This window comes from Drosophila yakuba, chromosome 3L, assembly GCF_016746365.2.
Source record: "Drosophila yakuba strain Tai18E2 chromosome 3L, Prin_Dyak_Tai18E2_2.1, whole genome shotgun sequence".
NCBI classification, from domain to species: domain Eukaryota; kingdom Metazoa; phylum Arthropoda; class Insecta; order Diptera; family Drosophilidae; genus Drosophila; species Drosophila yakuba.
Genome location: NC_052529.2, coordinates 5,769,224 through 5,789,521, shown reverse-complemented (window position 1 = coordinate 5,789,521; position 20,298 = coordinate 5,769,224). Strand labels below are relative to the sequence as shown.

The 20,298-nt window shown below is 36.7% G+C and overlaps 1 protein-coding gene across 21 annotated transcripts in view; it reads left to right on the top strand.

Moving 5' to 3' along the window:
- LOC6533045 (protein alan shepard) overlaps nucleotides 1–19,130 on the top strand; it is a 125,022-nt gene extending 105,892 nt beyond the window's left edge. For 5 of the 21 annotated variants that reach the window (XM_039374993.2, XM_039374989.2, XM_039374994.2 and 2 more), the window contains 8 exons: nucleotides 5,059–5,312; nucleotides 7,222–7,280; nucleotides 8,415–8,539; nucleotides 11,451–11,592; nucleotides 11,652–12,022; nucleotides 12,218–12,400; nucleotides 12,742–12,917; nucleotides 13,764–19,130. In XM_039374993.2, the coding sequence (XP_039230927.1) occupies nucleotides 5,059–5,312; nucleotides 7,222–7,280; nucleotides 8,415–8,539; nucleotides 11,451–11,592; nucleotides 11,652–12,022; nucleotides 12,218–12,400; nucleotides 12,742–12,906 (1,299 nt within the window). In that variant the 3' untranslated portion in view covers nucleotides 12,907–12,917; nucleotides 13,764–19,130. Of the gene's footprint in view, nucleotides 1–5,058; nucleotides 5,313–7,221; nucleotides 7,281–8,414; nucleotides 8,540–11,450; nucleotides 11,593–11,651; nucleotides 12,023–12,217; nucleotides 12,401–12,741; nucleotides 12,918–13,575; nucleotides 13,617–13,763 lie in introns of all 21 variants that reach the window. The other 16 variants (XM_015194303.3, XM_002093744.4, XM_039374988.2 and 13 more) reach the window with 14 other exon arrangements.
- Nucleotides 19,131–20,298: the final 1,168 nt, after the last annotated feature.

Sequence of the window (20,298 nt, the reverse complement as noted above, 5' to 3'; positions counted from 1 at the left end):
ACGTAGAACAAACACAGAAACCTTTCCGCTTGATTAAAGTCTTTGCTCTCATCGCATTCCAATCCGTTCCTTACTCCCTTTTTTTGGGTCACAATCAGAGGTTCTGAGAGTTTCCCTTTGATTAGGTATCAAAAATTATGCAAATTAATATGTATACAGACATTTCAACTAGAAAAAGGCTTAACAAGACCGCAGTGAAATTCAAAATTTGTCAACAATTTTTCCCCATCTCGCTATTTATATTTATTATTCAAATAAAACGCAAAACACAGCGAAATTTATTTTAAAAATGAAACAAAGTGAAAACAATGCAAATTTGTGTCAGCCAATAAACTCGCAATGTTGGCAAAACGAATTGAACAAAAAACCGAGAAAAACCAGAAAGGAAAATGGCCACTTGATCATATAGTGTCAATTTAAAACTCAACAAAGTGGCAATAACTAGGATTCAATACAAAAAACATATTGTTGCAAAGACAATAAATAACTTGTTAAAAAAGCGTATATATTTTTGTATTTTTCATTTCAAAGAATTTCAATTATTGTTTTCATGTTGCCGTGAACGATTTACTCACCCACATGCATTATTAAATGTACATAATATATAATATAAATGAATATATTTAAATATAAATATTTTAAGAAACGAATTGTTCAAACTGCGGCAATATGCACAAGTATTTATAAACGTGAACTTGAATTTGTATTTATTTATGGGGTCACTTGAAACTGCATACGATTTCGTGGAAAAAACTCATAAATTTCTTTGATTAGATTCAAGTAATTACACAGTCTTATCACGCTGATTATAAAAGTTTGGTTGCAACTCTTTTTCAGCCCAGATAAATAATACAACTTTATTTTGGTTTGAAGGTCGGGTCTAGTAAACTTTCTATTCTGCTCAAACAAAAGAACAAAGAACGTGTCATTGACCTCATAGAAAAAGTGCTGCCTATAATTTGAAATTGAAATTCTTTGTCAAAAGGGAATTATTGCTGATAAAGTGCTTTTTATTTTCACGTTTTTTTTGTTTGATGTTGGCTCTAGGATATTTCATAAATTCTTTTTTTCTGAGTAAAATTCCACCTGCAGATAATTCGAAATTCTTTGCCATTGGCATGTCAAATATTTCCAGAGGCAAAAGCTGCCCTCTTAACCCCACAAAATCCTGGCATGACTTGCGTCGATTATTGGAAAGGGGACGTGGTAGAATATCTCATGCCACCACCCCCAATGGAGTTTTCTGGGCGGTTTCTGCTGACTGTTATCTGACGCCTAACATTTTCTTTCCAACAGCAAATGAATCCATCTATCCGTCTATCATTTTCAGGCCAGCTTCCACAGTTGTGAGCCCGAAACGCATTTAATTTTGTATAAGTCACGTGAGAGGCATTTTTTATGTGGCTTTCGAGCAGCAAAAACCACCCTCCCCAATCAGAGAAAAAGCCGGATTTGGGTGCCTTGATTTGATGAGTTTTGCAACCCTCATCCCAAAGGGGTTTTCTCGGAAAAGTGAAATCCGCTCAAGTAATACATTCGCCTCGAATTGTAAGCGGACACGCAGCCAGCTCTAATTTGACTCCCCATAATTCCCCACAATTTCACATTGGGTCAATGGCCAGTTGGGCTCTACTTTTGGGTCTTTGGTTTTTGGTTTTTGGCTTGATTTCAACCTACATATGCTAACCAAATTTGACAGGCTGGCAAGCACTTGGACAAATAATATCTGTCACTAATCATGACGGAGTGGATTTATGCGGCAACTGATTTAGTGACTGAAAATGAGTGCACTCCGCATTTCGTATGCGTCTTTGGTCTTTGCATTTTGATTTATTAGTCAAAGCCCCCCAGTTGAAAGGGAGGAAGGGGGCTCGGAGGGGCTTTTGGGACCCCCCGAAGAAAGCGAAGAGAAGTCGGCGTTCGGCTTAAGTGAATAATATATTTTATGGGTGGCGCTCATGTCGTGGAGACATCATAACTCAAACAAAAGTCCATTTGGTATTTCACACTTCTGGCACGTGACTCTTTCCAGCGGATCTAAAAAGATCTTTCGGTTTCAGTTTCTCGGAATGATTTTTGGCTTTATTTGTGGGTAATAATTGTTGATGGCTTCTTAATGGAGATGTTAGCATGGAGATAAAGTTGTGATTGAAAGTGGAGAAGCATTTTTCAACGAAAATGTGACATGTCTAGAGTTTGAAGTGCTTTGTTTTCGAAGAATAGTACTTAGTCTGATAGTTAAAAAGAACAGAACATTTTTTATTGATTTATTATTTAACCCTTTGCCATTAAACTATTTTGGAGCATTAAACTTAAAACACCAGCTGGCAATCTTCATAATCGATTTATAAGCGGCTATAAGCTCCAAGTTCCCCCACTGAAGTAGTTTTCTTACGTACCGAACCCCATTCTGTAAGTCCGTAAACACCCATTTCCAGTGAAAACCAAATGGTAGAACAAACGAATAGTCATAAGTTCAGGCCATTAACAATTGCGTGTTCTGCCATCGTCATCGTCATCGAACGGAATCGACGACGACATCACTTTATATCCATTCCATTTCATTTTAGTTCATTTCATTTCATTTGTGTCCCATCGCTGCCGGGGCGGGCAATCAAAAAGTTGAGCTTATGCCATTAAATTGTATTTTTAGTTTGTTTCGCTGCCGCTTCGTGCAAATGCAATAAATAAGTAAACAAATTAAATGCGCATAAATAACAGCGAAGCGACAAAGAGGTTAACATATCCCAACTACCGTGCTAATGTGCATAAACTTTTGCTCAAATACAGTTGGCCAAAGTCTGGGAGACACGTGTGGGCCACAAAAACCGTGTGGAAAGCATGAGAAACATGTAGAACTAATAGCTAGCGAAAGAGTCGGCAAAACGGAGAATAAGATAACTTATTTAAAAGCAAAAAAAACGCGCAGATTTCGCAGCGTGAAATTTTTTGCAAATGACGCAATTTTTTGCCAAAAAAAATATATAAACAAAAAAAAAAAAAAAACAAAAAACTAGGAAAAAGCTAAGCCGACGACTAGAAACATTGTATAAATTAAAAAAGCCAGCCAAGTTGTCGTTTGCTCACTTTTGCGTGACACACATAAGAATACATAGATAGATAGACCACAAAACATATATTATGTATATAATATATAATATAAAATTTGTAGCTTATGCGATTGCCCGTCGTTGCTGTGCGCATAAAATTATTAGAACGATATAATTTCATTATCAGACAAACGACGACGAGGCCGCGAGCAGAAAGTCAAGAGAGAAAAGTTCATTGGCACACAGGGCGTATGAGTGTTGGCTTAAGTATTTTTGCACACTCACTCGCTCGGTGTTTCGCACACACAGCGAACAGATAAACAATTGCTGACTACAAAAACGGCTGGCTGAATTTATTATTTAATTATGTTTTGCATGCGAGTGGAGAAGAAAGGGAGCAATTTCGTAGCTAAAACTGTACAAAATGTATCTTCTAGATTGCGAGACCTTGTGGAGTAACTCTTAACGAGTTTGGGAGTCAAAGTTTATTTGGACTTGGCCCAGAGAGATAGCAAACGAGTGGGGTTTTATGATTTGTGTTGGTTGCTTGCTTGCCGACGCGTGACATTCGCGTCTGTTTATAAATCGCCAAAAAGAATGTACAGAAAGAAGCATTTGTGCAGTACATTTCAGCCCACAAAAGCAGAGTTCTCATGGAAATTAAATTTTATAACATTATTTGTATTGATAGTCATAAAAATACATTTATAACAGAAAACCGAAAGTCGTATACTGTGAAAATCAAATTTATACGTTCAACAAACAATTTAGAAGTGGTGTTTTATATGTAAAGCCCTACTTGATTTCTATCACCTCTCGGGATTTACATTTTTTTTTTTTTAATCGAATTGTTTTACCGACCATAGTATTAGCCCTAAGAGTGGGGCATCATGACACGGATCAATTAGCGCGAACTTTTCAACCCAAACCACCCACCAAATTCAGTGGCTTTCATGCAAATGGATTTTGCGGCCGGCTAAAAAGTTTTCAAAGCCCACAAAACCTTTATTCCCCGCCTGAAACAATGGAAAAAATGCTTGGCTTGATTTTCAGTTTGCAATTTTTGGGGGAATTTGCAGTGGAAGAGTTTTTTTCTGTTGTGGGCTGCATATTTCAGCATTTCTCGCTGATGTGCTGCTGCTGCGCTGCTGTGCGAATAAACTAATGTTTTTGGCAAATTTTCAAAAATGTATCAATGGCAAAGTTTGTCGGACTTTTTTTTTTTTTTTTTATATGTTTGCTTGTGTGAGTGTGGGGAGCCATTGTTTGTTGCATACAAATTTTATAGATTTTCAACGCCTTCGACTGCAGCTGCCAAATATCCTGCAGCCTTATATGCAAAGCTCGAGCTTCGTATCCTTCTACTTTATTCGTGTCCCTCTGGCACATGTGTGGCATTTTAAGTGAAAAACGCCATCGTCATGCCTGTCGTCAACATGCCAATGTGCCTGTCTCTTTCTTCCCGTGCATCTGCCTCTCTACCGCTCTCTTTCTGCATTTTTCCTCACCTCCGTGCTGGGGTCTCTATCTCTATCTTCGGCTTTCGCCATCTCTATCCATTGTGTGGGCCAAGCAGCATTCAATAACTTCGAATGGCAGCTATGCTATTCCAGTTGGAATTTCAATAAAAATACTTGCACTGCCTCCAGTTCCTGCTACTCCGCTCTCAATCTATGGATTGTGGGAGCCAAATCGCTCAATATTATCGACATACTTTTGCTCTATACATTTTAATATTGCCTACAGCTGCGGGCTGGTGAAATGTATGGACTGCTTTGACTATCTATCTGTTTCCGCACAAGTGTCCATTTTAAATGGTGCTATAATGCTTCTTTGATGATATAAGTTATGGGAAACTAGCGAAAAGCAATATGTATCAAAGGGGTAACCTTTAAAAATATTATTAATAAATTTACATATTTAAGAACAATTTATTTTATACTTTTTTATAGAACATATTTGTTGTGCAACCAAGTATTAAAATTATACTTTCATTCATCTTTTGCAGTACGGTCAGCGAGTGCCGACGGCAGCCTCACCGAGCAACACCAACTCGAGCAGCTCCTCGAACACGGGCTCCCAGAGCGGCACCCTGAGCACCAGCCTGAGCAACACGACGAACACCAACACGAACATGGGTCCCAACGGCACGGTACAGAATCAAAACCAACAGGGCGGCGAGCAGTTGTCCAAGACAAATCTCTACATTCGCGGACTGCAGCAGGGCACAACCGACAAGGATCTAGTTAATATGTGTGCACAGTGAGTACCACAGCCAGGACATCAACTTATCTAGATGGGCTTCCAAAATGAAAAAGAATAGAAAAAGGAAAAACAACAACCCATTCAACCACTTTGATTACCATACAAATCAGATTCAGGCTACGATATGGATGCAATCAAGTCTCTCAGTGATTTGTGCCTGTGCTGCCCTGCGGTTTTGTATCTTGTCTCAGCGGTCCACATATCACATTAAATTGCATTATATCTGGGCACACAGCTCCCTGGGCAGGCCATTATGCAAATTCATTTTAATTGTTTTTGCAGCTCGGGGCATTTACTTACTGGACTCTGCCATAGATTTGCTAAATAAATTTGCCTTCGAGCAAGCCATGCAGAAATGATGATGCCTTTGAGCAATAAGCATCTACGTCTTGTTTCAATTGAACGTTTATAATGTATTGAAAGGAAATGCTAGTTGCTTGTGGAATATTCCAATGCCAATACAAGGCCTTAGATATTAAAGATTTCAATTGGATCTCGAAGTACGCACCACTTTTGATTTTAAAATGCAAGGATATCCTTGTAAAGAATTCGTTTTTCTATCCCAAAGATGTTTGTATTCGCTTTTCGATACTAAATAAATACATTTGTAAAATTGAAATATATTCGCTCCCTTATTTCCTTTTCTGAGCCGTATCTTTCAGATACATTTGTATCTTCGATGTCACATCATGGCATACGAAATGCCATCCATACGAAATGAACTAATTCGAAATGTATGTGACTGACTATTGATTTGCCCACCACAGAACGATGTGGTGTGTGTTTTTGAGACGGATCGGAACCCAAAATCCATTTCCATCCGCTCCACCAACACCGCCACCACCACCCCCACCCATCTGGTAATGAGCGGCTTAGCCTCAGTCCATTCCGCTTGGCTGCGTTTCCATAAAGGCACCCCGCGTCCTTTATATCCTTTGCTCGAAAAGTAACCCCCAAAAAAGCAGCTACCCCTGACCTTCTTGATGGACGAGGCCAAGTTTCTGCAAACTAAACAAAATCCACTAATTAGTGCGCACGCTTTATCAAAATGCTTTTTTGGGTATCCAAAAAGGAAATCATTTTGTGGTGTACCAACAAACTTATTATTATATGTGTATTACGCATACGCACTGTTGGCCAATGCTTGTGTGTGCATACGAAAATAACATTACTTATTTGCGGCGTCACAGAAACATGAAAACCAAATGAAAAGGCAGGGCTCCAATTCCATCCACCCGCTGTAAGTCAAGTAATTAAATTGAAGGTTAATTTATTTTTCTTCATTTTTTTTTTATTTTACCGCGCGTGGTCCTTCTTCCCCTTCCCTTCGTGCAATCAAAATAAGCGGCTTATTAGAGCTAGTGGTGAGGGGCTTTAATGTTATTATGACGATGTATTTATGAGCAGGAGAGCAGAATGGTGGGGAGCACTAGTAGTGTAACTAAGAAGATATCGATTTAATTTCTGCCGGCAGTCAAAGGGGCATTACACACGGACTAAGTCAATTATTATGTCGGGCTTAAATGAGCAAAGTAACGCCCCAGGAACTGGGGAGCAGATAGCCAAAGGGTTGTGATAATTTCCATTGCCTACTTTGGCGCGCACGAGCATAAAAATTGCATTTTAATGACAATTTAATTGCTTACGGTAAGGTAAACTCGACCCAATCAGACCAACTAGCAATCTCCCAAACTGTGAAAATTATGGAAGAATACATTGTGGCACGTGGCACGTGGCACCAGGCGCACGCACACTTCGACACCATGAGAGACATGAATGTGTTTATAATCTGATTATCCTTTTTCCACTCTTTGGAATCGTTGTCATGCAACCATATTCCCATTGTCCATTTGAGGCGGAATTCTGTTTTAACCCACCTGTGTCTCTTCTTGTTTACAACTTTCAGATACGGAACCATTATATCAACCAAGGCTATTTTAGATAAAACAACAAACAAATGTAAAGGTATTTTTTTCTTCACCATTCTCATCATTATTTTATTTATGTGTGTTTTTGTATAAGTATTATTAGTATGTGTTTATGTAAAAAAAAAAAAACAAAAAAGATATTCAAAGAAAACGCAAGAAAAGAAATATTCAACAAACCAAAAACTGAAATTTCATTGATTTTTTTTAACTATTTTTTAGTTTGTTTATAAATGCAGAGTGCTCTTGGAATTTCCCATTATTTTCACTTGTCAATATTAACAATTGGTTTTATGGATTTGCAAATCCAGCGTTTCAAAGAACACTCTGCATTTGTTTTTCAGTAATCACAACTTATTGCTTGTTCGTTATCGTGTGTAGATTAATTTGGTTTCAATATGTAAAATTATACTTTGAAATAATAATTTTCCAAATAAGAAATTGGCATTTAGCAGTTTGTACTTCATTTCCTTCTACTGCTTTTGAGTTTTTCTGTTTGATTCCTGATCATTTCGCAATCGTGTCATTCATGCATTTCACTCTACTATTACGAATACTATCTGCTACTGATGCACTTAACTAATGCTAACAATAATGATAACGATAATATGTAAATACCCCAATAACTGAACTGAAAAATCTGTAAAAATAGTTAATCTACAAAGACTGCTCTCTATAAATGTGCGTGCGTGTATCGATATAAATATATTTTTATTCAGTACTTTTTTTTACTTGCGTTTGAATTCTGTTTGCTAGTTTTTTAAGTTTATTCGAATTAATTATTAATTTAATTTTCACCCGTTTTTTTCTTTTTCTCCCCTTTTCTTGTTGAACAAATATTTTGTTTTTGTTCGATTTTGTTTTTGTTGCACGTGACCCAATGCGAAAATTCGCTATTTTTTTCGGTTCTTTATTGAAATTCAATTTCAATTTTCGATTTATGTGCCAACCAAATATTGGACTATAAATAAACATATTTTCCTCTCGCTCTCGCTCTCTCTCTCTCTGTCTCTGTTTCTGCAAATATATTTATATATATATTTATACATGCAATTAAAAAAAATAAAAATAAAATTCCTCCCCCCACCCGCAACACACAAAAACAAACAACAAAAAATATAAACAAAAACAAAACCAACAACGAAAAACAAAAACAAAATATGCTTCTTTGCAGGTTACGGCTTCGTCGACTTCGAGCAGCCAGCCTTCGCCGAGTGCGCCGTAAAAGGATTGCAGGGGAAGGGCGTGCAAGCTCAGATGGCCAAAGTGGGTATCTGGGTGCTTCATAGGCCGGCCATTGTACGTTTGTTTGCATGCAAGTAATACTCACCCCCCACACACCGCAAAGATGCCCCATCCCCAACCCTCGGAAAAGCATTCCCAGAATTCCCAGAATCCCCAAAAACTCCTAACTCCCAAACCCTAGTCATTTGTGCATTTCGTTTATTGTGTGTACTGACCCCTCGGTTGCCTGAATCATTTATTTTGGTTTTTAGTTTTTCTAAGGCTTAAATTACTTATTTTATTCTTAAATTAGAGCCCAGTATTTGTGCTCACAAAAACTGCTGCCAACACAAAGTATCTAAGGGCTTTAACATCTTAGATGATCTAAGATCTAAGATATCAAGATCCAGGCTTTTTTACGAGTTTTGGCAGCGTTTTTATATGCATAGAAACAGGAGCCTACAAAATTAATTGGGTTCCCACTTCCTGAGAAGTTATATTCTCAAACTTATATTATGAGGTGCCAAAATTATATACATACATTTAAACCTTCTCACACCGCAGCGTGTGTAATTCTGTATTTTCCTTATCTTTATTTAATTACTTCCCACCCTAAAAACCCAAATCCGATAAAACCCCTATGCCAAACCCAACCTCTAGTTCGTAGTGTTGTTCCAAAAACTCTCTTTGTATAACCGTTTGTCGTATACCAAAAACCACACATATTATCTCTATATAACCTACTATATAGACGAAAACATATTTTTAGTAAACCTCAAAACATTTTTAGATTTCCATTCTTTTTTTTTCTTATCTTTCTTTGCATAGAGGTAGTTCAATTGATAGCGTAAAACATGTTAATAGTATATTTTTTCCATTTCAATTGGGAATAAATGCATTTATTAATGGCATTCCTTAGTTCATATGAATGAAACTGAAAGTCCTAAAATAAATAATCCTTCTCTTTGATCTTCCTTTAGCAGTTGAAATATGAACCCCAAAATAATGACATTAAGTGAGAACAATTAAAGTTTTTTAGCGGATTTGTTTGGTAAATTAATTGCATTAAGAGTTCGCAGTACAGGTATATTTAGAGTTTAGTGTAAAACATTCTCCATAAGCTATTTCAACATATACTATAGAATGCAGTACATCCAATACAAACACCGATTAATATCATTATCTAGCTATGGCCCCCTCTTTTCATCAAGGTAGACTTAGAATTTGGGTACTCTTTATATAATATTAGTTTTGTTTTTTAATCGATGCGGGTATTTAAATAAATCATATTAGAGAAATCATGTTTCATATTTACAAACATGAGTTTTTTTTTTTATTTAATTTTCCACTTATGCGCCAGTTTAGAACCAATTAACTGAAATATTTTAAGTTGTTAGGCAATACTTTATATATTTTGTAAAGAAATAATGTAGCTTAATTCGTAAATGGGATAAGGGGCTTTAGAAACTAAATTTAAGTAGTTTTTAGTGAAATATGTTAGAAAATTAAGTAGATATAGTTATATTAAAACTGTATCTTTTTTATCCCCGATTTCAGTTATAACATTGTAAACATCCCAATATTTAAGTGGTAAATCCTAATCAATAATTAGCAGCCATTTACAGCGGCTTACGGATGCTGGAATCCGGTATCAAATTAAATTTTTGGCCATTCATCCGTGCATATTAATTTGTATACAAATCAAAAAGTTTTTCAGTTAAAGAGCTTAGCAACTTTGTTTACTCCCCTCTCGGTAGCTTTTTTCGACATTATAATCCGATGGCATTAAAGGCTCATTAAAATATATAGCCAACGACATAATGGAAAGTTTGCTGTATAAATAAAACACAAACCACACGTATTTGCGTAGGCATTAATGATTGTAATCTAGAATTGAACAACACAGACACATAATAGAAACAGTACAACTAGCGTATATCTCTCTTCATATCTGATATTCTATATATTGAATCTGTATATTCAACTGTATAAACTGTATACTCGTATTTTGAAGTTATAGCCAGCCAAGTATATAATCAACCTCTACTACTACTTCAACCTACTACAAAGTTTGTTGTTTGAGTACGCAAATTGCTACAAACCTGTGCCGGCCAAAAATCAAACCAAAAACCAAATACAATCTAAACTCTAAGTATAACATCAAACAGATCTCATTAAATTCTAAGACATATTTACTGAGCAGGTATTTAACTTAATTAAGCATTCGAGATGGCAAATCATGCTGTATTACCATAGTATTATTTTATTCCAAAATTATCTCTAAATCGATTAAAGCGGAGTAAAATCGGTTAAATCGAATTTGTTAATCGGAAAATGGATTTCGCAGATTTGCATATCTATGGTACCATCAATGATTACCATCTCTTTTAAGCATTGTTGAGGGCAAGAAAAACACTTCATCTTCGAGGGGGTAAAGTTCTCATAGGTCTTCTTTTGCATAAGGTATTATTCGATAAGTTTGAGGCATTACATAACATCCACACACATACACAAACACCTTCGCAAGAGTCAGGCACACTTAACACTCACACTAACACACTGACAACAGACAAACAGTCCAAAAAGAGTTGACAACAGAAACATTTTTGGCAAGCAACTTGAATATTTACTAATGACAAAATCTCTACGTTCTTAATTTCTCTACTCCCCTCTCTCTCTCGAAATAAAAAAATACAAAAATTAAACAAACACAAACAACTTCACAAACACAATAAACACACACAACCGAACACACACACATCAAAATGCATACGCACAACCAATAAAATACACATGCTTACGCCAATTGCTTTTGTGTAACGTTAATTTGTGTGAAACCGAAACAAACAAACCGAAATCCACCATCGAATCCAACAAACCAATTTAAATCGATTCAATTTCAACAACCAACCCGACCGCCCACAATCAACAATCAACAACACCACACCACCCTGATCTGACCCAATTGCATACAACAACCACACAGCAACAGGAACAGGATCCCACAAATTTGTATATTGCAAATTTGCCGCCCCACTTCAAAGAAACTGATCTGGAGGCAATGCTATCGAAATACGGACAAGTTGTTTCGACCAGAATATTGCGTGATCAGCAGATGAACTCCAAGGGTGAGTTTATAATACTTACATGATGACCAAGTAATAATGTTACGTATTTTTCCACCTAGGCGTTGGCTTTGCCCGCATGGAGAGTCGCGAGAAGTGCGAGCAAATCATTCAGATGTTCAATGGTAACACAATACCGGGTGCCAAAGATCCCCTGCTGGTTAAGTTTGCCGATGGCGGACCAAAAAAGAAGAATCTCTTCAAGACGCCCGATCCGAATGCGCGTGCGTGGCGCGACGTCTCCGCGGAGGGGATTCCCGTGGCCTACGATCCCACAATGCAGCAGAATGGAGTTAGCGTGAACGTGGGCACGCCCATCGGAGTGCCCTACTCCCGCTTCAGCGCCCCCCAGGTGGGTGGCTATCCAGTGGCCGGCTCACAGTGGATACCCGGTTACATGATGACCCAACCGATCACTCAGGTAGATGATCAGGTGAGTAGTGGAGATACTTCCATTATGTGTATATGACACTGGACTGAACTGCACGACTCAAAACTGTCGATTCTGAAAAATTTATTTACAATTTGCTTTGGTCGACTTATAAATCGCTTGTTGCCGTTTTTAATTCGTGCATTAGTCCAGTGTCAGGCGGGATTAATTAGAGCTTTAAAAATATATGTCAATTAGACTTCATATTCTCCACAGTACATGCAGATGGCTGCTGCCCCGCAGCTGGGAGTGACCTCATACAAACCGGAGGCGGTTAACCAGGTGCAGCCCCGTGGCATCTCGATGATGGTTAGCGGCGATACGGGCGTGCCATATGGAACGATGATGCCTCAGTTGGCCACCCTGCAGATTGGCAACTCTGTAAGCCACCGATCTCTGATCTCCTCCCGAAACTCGCGACTCTTTCATTCAAGTTTCCTTGCTTAGAGACAGATATACACATGGCTGTAGTGCAATACACATGTGCATATCTGCTTAAATCCTTATGGATTGAAAAGAAAGAAATATGTATAGTCCGTAATCCATACTATTTTCCAAGTGTGTGGGTTGTGTATGTATATTAAATATTAAACGTTGAGACCTAATTTGTACTTTTTCTACTCCTTTCTTTTACTCCAATTAATTTCCACTTACTTTGAACTTCATTTTTTTTTTCGAATTATTATTTGTATTTATTTATTTTTTTTCGGTTTATTTTATAGAACTTTTCTCCATCGTTACAGTATATTAGTCCAACTTATCCATATTATGCACCACCACCAACTATTATACCAACAATGCCAATGACAGATTCCGAACAGGCTAGCACAGCTGCATCACCCGACGAGGCATACACACAGTATCCACATCAAGCCGCTCCCAAATAGGTCTTCGCGAGGTGAGTGAAGTCTTCTCAGCCACTGTCTTCTCTCTGTTCCTGTCTCTGTCACCGTCCTACTGGATTATCATCTCTGTTTGCTTCTCAATTTCTGGCTACTTCTTCAAATCAAATTTTGTTTACTTGAACCTTATTGCTCATGTTTCAGTTAGTTCAATTATACAAAAAAAAAAAAAAAAAACGATAAGTAAAACAAGGTTCAAGTTTAAACTTATTCTCCTAATCGCTGTAGCTGCGTTTGCCAACACTGCCTTGCATGTACGTTTTTCGCATTTAGAGCTCTCGTACCTTCTAGTATTTGAGCCCCTCTACCCCAATACAAAAATCATCCAACTCACCCAATTTCATTTGCATTCACTGAGCTTTACCCTAAACCTTCGAGGCTTCATCGTTTCTTTCGACACTTAAACACGCTTACCAACACTGCACCTTCAAACAACACAACACAACACACACTTAAACTGACAATCATCGGCTTCATGTGTTTTGTGTGTGCTCTGCTTGTTGTCGCTTGCCTGTTTGCTTAAGATCTGTTCATTACCGATACTTTTTGAACACTTCACTGAATACTAAACAAATATATTCTATTTATTTTCTTACCAAATTTCTGCGGCTTCTTTTTGATACAACAAACAACATGGCTCTCTTTCTTATATAGTATAGTTACTAAACAGTCTAATCACTGGTAACCCATACTAGGTAAATATCATTTACTTTTCATTCACCTCATGTGCATGTAATCCAACTTAACAGAAGTTAAAAATACTCCCTTTATCCTCACCCATTTCCCTAAAATTAAATTTTGCTTAAATACATGTGTACTTATAAAGACTTTCACTCTTTTAGCTATAATATATTAGTACCCCATTTGAGTACTATATAAATTGGACGAGAGTGAGAGCAAGCCTGGTGGAAGCGGAACAGCCAGGGAGGAAGGAGAATCAACATCAAAAGCAGAGGATCGGATAAAGGAGTCTACAACAACCACCACATGAACAACAACTAGAAGAGGAAACTGCTAAAGCAACAACATCGGCAGAAGAATGAAAAACACAGCATGCAGAATCTAGAGAAAAGCCATCCCGAAAAGACGGGAAAATCCCCGAGAGCGGTGGCAGAGAAATAATGTATAAATAAGAAGGTTGGATGTGAGGATGAAGTTTAGGGGGTTACATGAATGCGAAAAGTAAAGCCGGTCTCCGAAGAGACGAGCGCATAAGACGCGAGAAAAAAGTGAAGAAAAGCAAAGACTAAACTTAAATAATAGAGAATAGTTATACACTAAATAAACAACCAGAGAAGCAAAAGCAGTGCGGCAACCATTGCCAAAAGAAACAGCGGCAAACGAGAGAAGAGCAGTCGAAGATATTTACAAAAAGAGAACTGCAGGATGCGAAGAGAAAGCAAAGTCAAAGGAAATTCACTTGGGGGTCGTAAGAACTTGAGGAAATCTGCAGAGAGAAAAAAAACAAAAACTATCGCAGATTAGAGTTAAGTTAACTTTGTTAAGCGCAAGAGGAAAATCAATTGCATGGGGGAAACCGATGGGAAGAGCGATGTAAAAATAGAAGAGAAAATAAAAAGAAACTATTTTGCTAATTTTGAGCTAGCAAAACCTAAGCAGACAGAAATTTGTGAAGTGAAAGATGGGAAAAAAGCGAAACAGCAACAAAAACAAAAATAAATGTGTGTGCAATGTATGTTAAAAACCCGTAAGGAAAAACAGAGCAAATAAAAACGAAACAAAATCCATTTCGATGATGATATAAACAAAGCATAAATCTTAAGTCAAACTGCGGCGGCAACAAAGAAACCCCCAGAAGAACGAAGAAAGCGCAACGATGCGCAGAAGAAAGCAAAACTTTTTTACCTTAGAGGCAACGTTTTCTTTGTTGTGGCCTGCTAAAGAAGATTTTTACGATGAAACTCAGACTCTACCTATGTTTTGTTCTGTTTGTCTAATTTGTAATATTTATTTTGTATTTTTGTTGAATCGTGTTGAACAGCACAAAGAACGGAAGCAGAGGAAAGCGTAGATAGCCACAAAGAGAAAGGAGATCTTTGGTTTGTTTTCTCCTTTTGTTGGTTTCTTGAACCAAACATGCAAATTGTATAAAGCAAAGATCCGAAGAAAAGAAAACAAAACAAAAAACAAACCTTAAAAAAGAAATGTCTATTTCCCCCCCCATTTGACATTCGTTTTGTGCTATCCAAGCAGTCAGAAAGAAGTAAAAAAAAAAAATGTATGCAAAAGAAATGAGAAGAAGAAGCCTTTGAAACGGGCAAAAATCTAGTATTAAGTCTTAGCAAAACAAAAGTAAGAAAATTGCAGTAAGCAAAAACAGATTTAGTAGTTCTAGAGATCTAAAAGAAAGCAGAAGATGTGGAGAATAAGCAAAAGCTTACAAAGACCGAGAGGAAAATGGGGAATCTTGTACTAGTTTTTAGCATATTTTTTGTGCTCATCAGTCGATTTAATGAATGAATTTTTTGTAGCTGTCTACAGTTTTTTACGTTAACTGTTTTTTAGACATATTAATGAGGAAAGTAAAAACCAACAAAAACAACATAGATATAGTATATTTTTTCTGCATATGACGAAGTTGTTGAGGCAGGTGAAGAATGATGTTTGATTAGCATGGAAACCAAGAGGCAAACACTTTTTAAAAGGGAATAGCGAAACAAACCGAGACAACACACAAGAAGTAGCAAAACACAGTAAACAGAAAATAAAATTTGAAACTGTAGCATTGTAGTTTAGCTTTGTGAAGGTGACGGCTGGAGAAGAATGTACGATTTTTTGAAGGATCAGCTAGGATCGAAAAGAACAACAGCAACAACAACAGCAGCAGCAGCAGCAACAACAACTGGCACAGGCAGTAGCAGAAATGTATAACAAAAACCAAGAAAATTAATGTTAAATTACAAAAAAAAAACAAAATGAAGTAAGATAGAAGAGAAACTACGTTTAGTAAACTTAGTTAGTAAGCAAAGATTTCTTTAGTCTTGTAAGCGTCTCTTAAGTAGAGTTGAACATGAAGTTGAGTATGGAGTTTAGAATTGAAATTTAACCTTTTTCAAAGCCTAGCATATTTATTTTTCCGAGACACACACATACACACACACTGGACAGAGAGAAACAAACACACCAACACGGACACACCTATCAAGCCTAAGCATTGTATTTGTGATTTTTTCGAATGTTAATTGATTAGCGAAACACGATGAGCAAAATAAGCGAAACAAGGGAAACATCAAGTGGGCGATGTGGGTGGGAGAAAGTGTGGCGAAGTGAGAACTTTTTGAGAATCTCCGTTTGAGCAAGGACACCCTCTCACCACAAACAACATTCCTGAGCAAAGTCTTTGATTTGATTTTGATATATAAAAATTTTTGTATGTGTTGATACGATTTGATTTTCGAGTTTAGAGCTGTCGAGTCGCCTAACTGAACTATCTACATATATATACATTATATATATATATATATACATATATAAAAACGTAAGAAACACAACGCCAAAAGTCTTCCTAAGCCTAAAACCAAAACAACAACATAATGCAAATGTTTTTTTTTTCATATTACGATTATTTGCTTTAGACTGACTACGAACTGAAACTGTAACAATAACAACAAATGCAGGATTGTAAACCCAAAAATAAAAAGAAAAGAAATGAAAATGTAACACAATACACCTAGAATCACCTCCTGAAGTTAATGCAGGCATCGCAAAAGATATCTATTTTGCCAAGACATTCCAAAAGCGAAATTGTTTAAAGAGAAATTCGTGCAAGATGCCTGCATTTGTTGTCCTTAAAAAAGAAGAATCACAAATACAAGAACCACTCATTGGGAGGATATTTTTGAAAGATTTTCAATCCTGTTTTCCTCGAAACAACAAACACAACACACGCACACACATACACCTCCACCCTGCCCCACTAAAAAAAAAAGAAGAAACAAAAAACTCACACACAAAGTGCAATTTTCTTTCTGTAGTTTTCATTGATTTTACTTTGTTAGCAGGAAAAGCAACTTAAGCAAATTGAGAAAGCATTAAAGTCTAAGTTATTTATAAATCGACGAAGGAAACGAGATGAGCTGGGGCCGTGTCTTATCGCCCCGCCCTCCCTAGGAAAGTGAAAATGAAATTTATGTTTTAGTGAACGGGAATGAAATCGAGTCGAAGAAGCAGGAGAAGAAACCTAGTATATAAGATCAAAGCCTAGTGCGTAAGTTTAGAAAATCTAAGTACAGTGTTGACAAGCAAAGAAGAACGCAGATGCGGAAACGAGTAGCGTAGTGAACGAGAAAAAGAAATGTAGCAAGAAAGACGGAGTCGAGTAGGACATATGATTTCTAGTTGGTAGCGAAAGGAGAAAGATTAGTTGGTTAGTTGGAGTGCAACACACGTAGAAAGTTGTAGTTTTTGTGTAGTTAGAGCGACAGTGTTGAAGAATGCCGCGTCGCACAGTTTGAGGTTAGGTTTAATTTCTGAAAATAAACGTAAGGATGAGATGAGATGAGATGCATGGATAAAAGCAAAGGACGTTGGCGAGGGTAAAACAATAAAAATCAACCGACGAGGAGTGTTCTAATCTAAAAAGCTATACTGACTTTTTGTGTGTGTATTTAAATCTACTTTGACAAGAAACCAAACTGGGAACTCGTTTGTTTTGCGTCTGTATTTTGTTTTAATTTAACGCGTTTTACTTTAGTTTTTTAACTAATTTTAAGTAGTTAATTTATTATTTGTCTTAAAATCGCCGAGACCCCAATCAAAATTCAAGATTGCTTGGGTATCTCGCCCCTGATTGAAAACCTCTCGCAAGAGAAGCGAATCGATTAAATTTGATGCAAGTGTTGAAGTAATTTTTAAAATTCAAACAAAAAAAATGTCTAGTGCGTAAAATTGAAAACTAAAAACAACAAAAATTTCAATAAAAACTAAAAAAAAAACACAAAAAATAAATCAATTTGGTTTTAAGTGCGTTTTTCTTCGTTTAGTTTTGCGTTTTCATTCGATGTGATTTCTTAGTAGTAAAATGTTTGCTATATGAATTACCAGTACGCTTTTTCACAACCCACACCACATAGTTACCAATAACGATAACGAATTCCTAAATTAATTCCTAATTGATCCCCACTTTATTGAATTAGATTGTGTTTGGAACAGGAGGCAAACTTAGTCGTCTTAGTCGTTGTTTAGGGGCGGGCAGAGCAGAGCGTGAGTGTCGAGCTGGAGAAATAAATGAACATTTTTTAATTAAGCCAATTTAAGGAAATGATGAATATATATTTTTTTGAAACTTTTTTGACGAAACCATGAATATAAACAAAACAAACAAAAAACCAAAAACAAAATGAAAAATGAATAATGCAAAATGAAAAATGGAAAACACATAAAGGCGAGTGGGAGCGCGGAGCCAGAGGAATGAACGCTAGCAAATCGATGGGAATATGTGGCATGGTGGTATGAAAACAAGCTCATTATATTTAAAAAATAAATAAGACAGTTTGGGAATGGAAAATAAATGGAGGGCATATTGTAGGAGAGTAAGGGGAAAGGGAAGAGAACACGACGACAAATGCGTAAACTAACTTTAAGTAAGCGTAAAATGCAAGCAGCTAATTAAACTTAGAAACAGAAATACTTAAATGAGAGTAATGTACATTTCGCTTGTTGCTATTTTTAAGTTTTAAATCAAAGTCTTTTAAAGAACTTTATTCATTTTCTTATTAACAATGATACCAAAAAAAAACCCAAAAACCAAAAAAAAAATCAAGCAAAGCAAATGCGCAAACTGGTAAAATTAAATCAGATGAAAAACCAAACTAAATCTCTCTTTGTAATCCTCCAGAAAAACAAATTAACAAACTGAAGAAAAGATCGATCGAAAGCATGAGGAATCCTTTTCAACTCTCTGTGTATTTTTTAAAGTATTATTTTTTGCATCAATGTGACGCTTCTAAGCATTTTTATATGGCGAAAGAATTGTATTCAAATCTCTAGTAAAAGCTAAAATGAAGAACACGAAAAAACCAAAACCGAAAACCAAAAAAATGACAAGAAAAGTGTGAAAAAGCGCAATCTTTGCTACAACTTTCAAATTTATACGCGTACTTTTTGTGCCCTCAACTCTAATGCAAAAGATCATTCATGAAGGATAACTGAATTGGAGATCGAGAGATAACAGTTTAAAAAAAAAAACCCAAAAAATAAAAACGAAGAAAAAGTTTGAAAATGAGAAATTAGTTTAAGCAAAACATTTTGCAGCTTTTGTGCTTATTTCGCTTAAGACTAGTTGAACAACAAAAACAAAAAAACAGAAAGTAAATGACGAAAAAAAATTAAATCTAATTGTAAGTAAGAAAAAATGAAATGAGAATAGATCAGTGTAGAACCGAACCGGAAGCGGAAACGGAAGAATCAAGCAAGAAGCTAAGCGAGGGCAGGCTGAGAAATTCCTGGCCCAACTTGAAAGCTGCAGAAAGCATTAAAACCGAAAATAGCAAAAGATTTAACTGTGGACGTTGAGTTGAAGAGTTGAAGAACACACAAAAAGTAAAGCATGAGGAAAATGTAACGTCTCTTTGGTAAGAAAAAGGAAAACCTAAAGAGCAAATGCTGTCATCCAAAAACCAAAAAACACAACAAAAAAAATGAAACTGAACTTTTTCTGAATCAATAAAAGACAAATTGATTTTCTGTAAGAAAACAAAAAAAACAAATGCATTTTTCATTCTAAGGGCTGGCAATTTAGTTTGTTGTCATTTTGGGGTTGCAAATCTAAGGAAATATCCTTGTGGGGCAAGGATATCCTGCCATGGATGCCAAGGCATCCTGCCTAAGCCTTTGTGCTCGTAAAATGCTGTGGGCTGTGTGGGTATATGTATCTGTTCATGCCACACACCCATAAATAAAGTCCTTTTGTTGGGGACGCAAGAATTGTGAAAGGATCCGGCACACATATAAGCCCCTAGCGAGAATGTGGGCCTATGTGTGCGTGAGGAAGCCGCACAGGATGAGGCCGAAAACTTTGACAGCGGTTCGTCCTGCTGATTTTTCTGCTCTCCTGTTCGTTTGACTTGTTTGATGGTTTTATGAGTGTCAAAACCTGACAGCTTAATAGACATTTTTATGGCTGTCAATCGCCATTTCATTGTTATTGCACAAAGCGGAAGGGGCGGATTATGGAGTTTTCAGAGCGCAAGGCAAAAGGAAAGTGACAACCCCAAAATTCCAGACGAACGGCAACTTCCGGGACAGAATCGAGGGATGCTGCCAGCCCCACGAGAAAAGCTGAACCACCAAAGGCCACACGTAGCAAAACGTTTTTTTTCGAAGTAAAATAAAGCAATCAAATATAATTTTCAAAAT